This window comes from Nicotiana tomentosiformis, chromosome 8 (genome assembly GCF_000390325.3).
Source record: "Nicotiana tomentosiformis chromosome 8, ASM39032v3, whole genome shotgun sequence".
Lineage (NCBI taxonomy): Eukaryota > Viridiplantae > Streptophyta > Magnoliopsida > Solanales > Solanaceae > Nicotiana > Nicotiana tomentosiformis.
In genome coordinates, this window is record NC_090819.1 from 6268415 (window position 1) to 6276594 (window position 8180).

Genomic DNA, 8180 nt, shown 5'->3' on the forward strand with positions numbered 1-8180 from the left:
TATGTATTCTCCAATTCTCTTAGAAGAATCAGTGAACTGAAAAGAGAAGAAATGGTAAGTAGCAAGAATATTTGACATGACCTCAAATTGCTTGGGATTAAGACGTAGTTTCTGTATTCTTGGTTTTCATTATGTATTCTCCAATTCTCTTAGAAGAATCAGTGAACTGAAAAGAGAAGAAATGGTAAGTAGCAAGAATATTTGACATGACCTCAAATTGCTTGGGATTAAGACGTAGTTTCTGTATTCTTGGTTTTCATTATGTATTCTCCAATTCTCTTAGAAGAATCAGTGAACTGAAAAGAGAAGAAATGGTAAGTAGCAAGAATATTTGACATGAATCCTCTGGATCAGAGTTTGAATTTTCTGCTGCTAAGACCTAGTAGTTATGTTCCGGTAACAACAACAAACTCAGTATAATATCACAAGTGGGGTATGGGGAGGGTAGTGTGTACGCAAATCTTACCTCTACGTTAAAAGTAGAGGGGCTGTTTTCGAGTCACTTTCTGGTAAGTAGATCTTTACTGTTATAGTTTCAAGAAAGGGGAATATCCCTTCCAAGATGATGATGTTATATATATTGCTATTGAAAGTAAAGATATTCTACATAATATGAATATTTCACTCAAAAGTTTGCTTTCAGTTCAAAACGATCAATATGTAAAATCAGAATAAGATAATTCCTATGCCATAGAATGATACGCACAACGCGTAGCATTCGCCCTTTATGGTTAAGACTATTGGGGTATCTATTCCTATTCGCTCCCTTTCTCATTTACCTTTAGTAAATTACCATATTTCTAATTCAATGATTTTAATAACTCTCTTACCATAATTTGTTGGATGATGATGTTATAGGGAGTTCCAATTTCAGATGTAAAATCTGTTGAAGATTGTCTTTATATTAAAGGTATCATTATGAAACTTGGTAATGTGAAACAAAGGAAGATATAATACATTTGGACCCTCCTATCAATCATAATTTAAAGCAAACAGTATTACTATTATTTTATAATATCAGAAGTATTTTACACGTTAAAAAAGTCCAATTAAGAAAAGAAAGGGAAAAACTTTAATGAGTGATAATTGAGAGGTTTGGTAAGGCTGAAAGTGCAAGGCAAGTAGTCATGGGGCAATGTCAAACTTATCCACTCATGCCTTCTCATTGAATTTCCTTTAGACCAAGAGCAATTAACTTTTCTTTGGTTTTTAACCCGGCGTTTAATATCTGGTTTGGTGTTTCGATTAATCCGAATTCACATTACGTAAAGCATATAAAAAGGAAAAACCTTGCTTACCAGAATTTTTTCTATTTTCAAGGCTCAAATTTGAAACCTATGGTTAAAAGTAGAGGGATCTTGATTATCCCAGCACAATCTTTGGTGATCAGATTAACTGATTAAAAATTGTTGATAAGTAACAAGTGATGATAAGTATATTTAGATATTAAAGTTGATTTTTTTATTTATATAATAATAGAAATTTTATCTCCTATAGCAAAGGTATACACCATATTTATCATAAATCAAAATTATTTTAAAATATTATTTCTATAGCTACCTTTTATATTTTATAGCAAAATAGGTATTTATGGTATACCCTACCATTAAGGCATGAAATACGCTATTTATATTTTTTTTCTCTCTTTTTCTTTCGGTTAACACACGATTCTTTCTCAAAATCTGAGCAAAAATTTTCTTCAATCTCTCTCTTCCTTCTCTCTTCGAGCAAAATTCCTCCTCCTAATCTGGCCGAATACTAGAATCGCTGAACACGATTGCCAGGTCTTAATTTCGCTCAAACTAATTAAAACAAGAACATAATTTACTTCTTGAGATGAAATTCTGCTAATTTTCATGAGGCAGAAGGCGAACAGGAAGGTCATGCTTTGGCACAAGAGAAGCATGGAACACAATCTTCTCATCTGGAAGCATGGAATTTTCTTCTTTTTTTATTTTTTAGTCACATGCAATGATATAAATACATTATATTCTGTACAAATATACTCAAATATATTATATTTTTGTATAAATATATTATTTTTTCACCTGTATTTATGTATTTCCAAGATATGTATTTTTTTAATACAACCGAATATCACTGTGTTTTGTGATTTTTTGTTGTTTGAATACAGTCGAATTCAATACGGTGAATTGCATACAATGTATAATAGTGAATATCTGTGAATTAAATACAATGTATACAATCAAATTGAATAGAACGGTATACACCCTATTTTCTTGATTTTTTGTTGTTTGAATACAACCGAATTCAATATAGTGAAATTGAATATAATTCAATATTGCGCTTTCCGTTATTAAACACCCGTAATTACTATTTTTTTAGGCGGATTACCTCACTGTATTTATAAATACATTTGCGCGAATACATGGAATACATAATTAAACATCTGTAATCCCTATGTTTTTACCTCATTGTATTTATAAATACAGTCGCGTGAATACATGGAATACAGAACAATTGCAGCGAAATTTATATAGAATTGATTTTGTTGAGTTATATTAGGAGTGTATCACATTAATTGATCCTCTTTTCATTATTAGACAGTTGGACAAACCTTTTTATAAGGTGATTGTCATTACTGTATTCATGAATACATGACGCGAATACATCTGAATACGGTCGCGTATAGCTGGACTCCCCTATTTTAAGGCGATTTTTGCTATTGTATTCATGAATACAGTTGCGCTACCATAACAACTGAATAGTAGCTATTGGAAGTAATTATATATATGTTAGATATAGGAAGTTAATAGTCACTAAATAATAATAGTTTTTGAATTTTTTTTTTATAATAATATATTTGGATAGAAGTGTTAGAGACATATATGTTATTATCTCTTCCATTCTTACCCTCCTCCATATACTTATATGAAGAGTTTGTTCTGATTTATTTGCCAACGTCCATCTAATAGATTTTTTTTTAATAATCGTGGTATTTGCTCTAATTTTTTCGGACCTTAATTAATTCTACAAAATATCTATTGTCTCTCATAATATAAATATTCAGATATGTCCATCAAGTTAGGGACTAATATAAGTAAGAAAACATGAAAAGGAAAAAGGAGAAATAGAGACGTGAATAATCATTAAGAATGATGATGGACGTGTCAAGCATTGTCCACTAACATTGTGTAAATTAAACTACTAATTATTCTAATTTTTTATTTACCATATACGAGCTTATATGTAAAATCTATTATTATAGATAAACTTAATCTAATTGTGTAAAAAAGATTTCACACGCACATGACATAAATTCTAAAAACAAACACAAATTCTTCCAAGTCATATTTTTTATTAGCAAATTAAAAATTCAAAAATATTTTTTAAAAAAAATATTATTTAAAAAATAATCTTTCATTCTTGGGATAATAGTAGGGTGCAATGAAGTAATTACACTGCAATTAGCTGTAGTCCAAATCCTCTTACTGTTCTTCCCAACTATAAAGAGAAAGACAGTTACCCCATTTTTCTTTCGAGAAGCGAAGGCCTAAATCTAACCAAATCCGAAAAATGGCTACCAAGGTTTACATCGTGTGAGTATTCTTTTCATCTTTTTCGCTTTGCTTTTCAGCTGTTTTTTGAAACATAAATAAATTAAAAATTCGTGTTCTACTGAATTTGCATTCAATTTGATCAATTTCGTGTTCAATTTGTGATCAATTAATCAACGATTGAGCGTTACTGATGTGATTTTCATTCAACGAATTCGTACTTTAATTTATAGTAAATGATGGATTCCATTTTAGCTTCCTGTTGCTCTGTTTAAATAAATTTATTATAAATTACAAGGATCTGTTGGTCACTTGTCTTGATTTGATAAAGCACAGTTTGCAGGAAAAGTTTTAGCCTATGAATTGTTCATTGCATTGATTTAGTTTTTTAATTAATTTCGCGTAGTTTGATATCAAGTGTGGATATATATATATATATATATATATATATATATATATATATATGTATTCAGGGTTTATATATTGAGGCTTTTGAGTTGAAATGTGTGAATTATATTTACACAGACATATCTAACTCTATATAAACTTGTGTTCCACATATTCATATAGGGTTGATAGGTTCAGCAAAACTCATACAGTCCTTTCTGGATCCGCCACTCTATGTATAGAGCTGTACAATTTTGTGTAAAATTATACTTCCTCTGTCCCATTATATGTAATACAGTTTGACTAGGCACGGAATTTAAGAAAAAAAAAGAAAGACCTTTGAAATTTGTGGTTTAAAACAAATTATATATATATATATATATATATATATATATATATATATATATATATATATATATATATTTGTGGCATAAATCATCTAATTAAGGATATAATGGGAAGCTTAAAGTTAAATGAATGTTAAATATAGAGTTCATTCCGTTTTGGGACAGACTAAAAAGGAAAGTGCATCATATAAGTTGGGACAGAGGGAGTGTATACTATGCTCCAGACGCTACTAAAATGTAATAGTGGGTGTAGTAGTACTCATCTTTATTTGACGTTAGTGATCTTAAAAATCAAATGCCGTAGTACTCTTCTTTTCTCTGAAGTACTATTTGGCACGTCAAATTGCTTAGAGCGGTTTGGGGACTGGCTACCCCTGCAACTGCTGCCTTCTTGTTCTGGGTCACCTGTTCTTCCAGGTAGTAGAATAGATTGAATCTATAGTAGGAAACAAGAATTTAGCCTATATTCGACTTGTTTGGTATACTATTCAAAGATATGGGACCATCCGAGAAACAAGTCCATGAAAAAAACTAGAAAATGAAAGAAGACAAAATCATTAGAAGCAGTGGCGAAGCCAGGAATTTCATTAGGGTGTTCAAACTTGAAATAAGTAAAAACAAAATTCCCGATAAAGAGTGTTCAATGTATGTTATATACCTTTAAAATCTAATATTTTACCTATATATATAGTGTAATTTTTCGACAAAGGGTGGTCAGTTGACCACCCTTAGGGCTGTGTACCTTCGCCCCTGATTAGAAGTGGTTAAAGTTACATACAATGCTATGCTGAGGGATATTAGGCTATTTGTCGGGCCTTGATGGTATTTTAGAATGAAGTTAGATTTGTCAAATTAGCTACATTTGTCATAGGTGTTAATCAGAGCTTAAAACCATCTTGAATCTGATTCCTTTTGGCGTCTTTTGTTGGTTTCACTCACCTGTCTTGACTCTTTCGAATGAGTCAATGACTGCATAAACTTTATGAAATGTTTATCCTGGAATTCATTCACACCTTTTGGAAAGAAGCATTCTCATGTTTTCGTGGCGCTTAGTGGATTTCTACTTGTAGGTCATCAATTTGGATACAGTTGGAGCTATTGTGTCCATGCTCAAGATTATATGTACCCCATTCTTAGTCCAATAGAGTCGGATTCATAATAGTTTCTTTGGAAGTTTAGGATCTGGGTACGTAAAATGTGACGGCCACATGGTACAGCAATAATGTCAAATCTGTAACCAAGTACAGAGCAAAAGGTTTTATCTTAGCTAGAGTTGCAAGGATGGTAAACTAAGAAGATATATATGAATAGCAGTCGGAGTAAAGGGATCAGGAACTAGTTAGTAATTCTGATTGGAAAGAGGGACAGATTGCTATTTTCTTAAATCTTTGAGTAAATTGAGTTGCATGCTTTGTATCGCGGATCCATTAAATAATGATAGCTGACATTTTATTTTATCAACAGATACTATTCAATGTATGGTCATGTGGAGAAACTAGCAGAAGAGATAAAGAAAGGGGCAGCTTCTGTTGAAGGAGTTGAAGCGAAATTGTGGCAAGTAGGTGCTACTTTGTCTTTTGATTTCTTTTCCTTTGGCGAAAATTTATGTTATACTAATCAGAGAAAATCGGATACAACCTCTCTACCTGCACAAGGTAGGGGTAAGGTCTGCGTACACACTACCCTCCCCAGATCTCACTTGTGGGAATACACTTTGTATGTTGTTGTCTTAATCAGAGAAAGTATCTGCAATCTCTACAAGATATTTTGCGCTGAAAAAAAAAAGTATCTGCAAGTTTGTGTTATTGACAAAAAATGAGCCAGGAAGTATAATATTTGGGGTTTTCCCATGTGAGTCTGGTAAAGAAATAGTATTTCTCAACTTTCACGAAACTAATTTATTGGGAAGAATGGAAGGACCATAATTTATTTGGGTTTGAAACTCTGCGCTGTTCAAAATGGAAGGACCATTTTTAAGTAAGCCCTATTGGTGTAGGCTGGTTGAAGGAACAAAAGTTCATGCTAATTGTGAAAATTGTTTCTTATGACTCTGTTTGGTGGTTTTCTCCCATTTTCTTGTCTCTCAGTAAGGGACTGAAATAAGGAGTAACAAATATAGAAATTAGAGAAGAACTTAGACAAGGCCAGTGCCAGCAATAAGACAAAGCAGAGCTACATTGAAGTTGGCTTATGCAAATAATTACCAAGTGTTGGAAACCGTTTGCTTCTTTATTGTCAGTGAGTACACTTTTCATGGGAAGAATGTAACTGGACCATTTGCTAATTTTCTATTTAGGACGTGCTAGAGTCCCTAGCTTTCCACATTACTGTAATCATATCTTTCTGTTTATGAAATATATCATTTTGTGGTACAGGTACCTGAAACGCTGTCGGAAGAAGTGCTAGCAAAAATGAGTGCACCTCCAAAGAGTGATGTGCCTGCTATAACACCTCAAGAACTTGCTGAAGCAGATGGTTTTGTTTTTGGATTTCCTACGAGATTCGGAATGATGGCTGCTCAGTTTAAAGCATTCCTTGATGCAACTGGAGGTCTATGGAGAACACAACAACTAGCTGGCAAGCCTGCCGGCATATTCTATAGCACTGGATCCCAAGGCGGTGGCCAAGAAACTACACCGTATGATCTTATATCACATAATTTCATATTACTACACATGTTGTTAGAGTCTTGAAATCTATGCAGTAACTTGATAACTCTCATTAGTTTTCTTGATATTTTTCTTAACCCAAGATCTTTGGTAGGTTGACTGCGATAACTCAGCTTGTTCACCACGGGATGATCTTTGTACCTATCGGATACACATTCGGTGCTGGTATGTTTGAAATGGAGAAAGTGAAAGGAGGAAGTCCATATGGGGCGGGAACATTTGCTGGGGATGGCTCGAGACAGCCATCCGATCTTGAATTGCAGCAGGCGTTTCACCAGGGTAAATACATTGCCGGTATTGCCAAGAAACTCAAAGGTGCAGCCTAATTTCTCTCCTGCAAAGATAATCTTTGCATTCACACATTTCTTCTCAAATCCTAAAAAAAAGAACTACAAAATTTATATTTGTGATTGTTGAAGTCTATTTTTCGTTTATTGGGTATGAAATCCGATCTGTATGTGTCTGATTTCACTGTAATTGTGTGTCAAAAGTACCAAGTTGTGTTTTAAAATTGTGGCAAATACAACACAAGTTGAATACTCTATTATTTATAGTGAGTGATTGATTGAATGAAACAAAATCAAGAATCCATGATCTTCCACAGTTTGAATTTATCACATTATGTGTTTATATCAAACTATATCAATGTATCACAGTTAAGTAATATGGTTAAATAATTAAAGTCTATTTGCAAACACATATCATGCAGCTATTGACACATTATTGGTGGCATGTGGGCCGGTCCCGGGCTTAAGTGGGCTAAGTGGGCCTGTCCTAAGTGGGTCGGTCCCAATTTAAACGGGCTTCGCGGTCCCGATCTTGGTGGTCCTTTTGTAGGAACCGGCCCGGGACCGGGTCCACGAACTAATGGTCCCGGGCTAAGTAGGCCGGTCCCGGGCTAAGTGGACCCAAGTGGGCTTAAGTGGACCCAACATATATTTTATTTTTAATTTTATAGAAGTTAGAGATAAAAAGATGGTAATAAAAATATCTAAGGCATTTCCTTGTAAATTATATTATAGAATTGTGAGCTAAATTTTTTAATTCAAATTTAAAGATAAAAATATTGTAAAGAGATATTCAAAGCAATGCGTTATAATTTTATTATAGCATTAAAAGACATGCCAATATCTTTCTTAATCTTGCTCCCCCTTATGAAATAAGCACAACAAGGTGCTAATACCACCATTGAGAAGAAAAGAAACTAATCAAGATGTGCCAAAATACAAGTTAGCAATAAACTGCCTTGTGTGATGTGA

At 33.2% G+C, this 8180-nt stretch overlaps 1 protein-coding gene across 1 annotated transcript; it reads left to right on the forward strand.

The window, feature by feature from the left end:
* Nucleotides 1-3404: 3404 nt before the first annotated feature.
* Nucleotides 3405-7510, forward strand: LOC104100337 (probable NAD(P)H dehydrogenase (quinone) FQR1-like 1). The gene is made up of 4 exons (XM_009607550.4): nucleotides 3405-3560; nucleotides 5717-5810; nucleotides 6628-6890; nucleotides 7016-7510. The coding sequence occupies exons 1-4, from the start codon at nucleotides 3538-3540 to the stop codon at nucleotides 7245-7247; spliced, it is 612 nt and encodes a 203-aa protein (XP_009605845.1). The 5' UTR covers nucleotides 3405-3537; the 3' UTR covers nucleotides 7248-7510.
* Nucleotides 7511-8180: the final 670 nt, after the last annotated feature.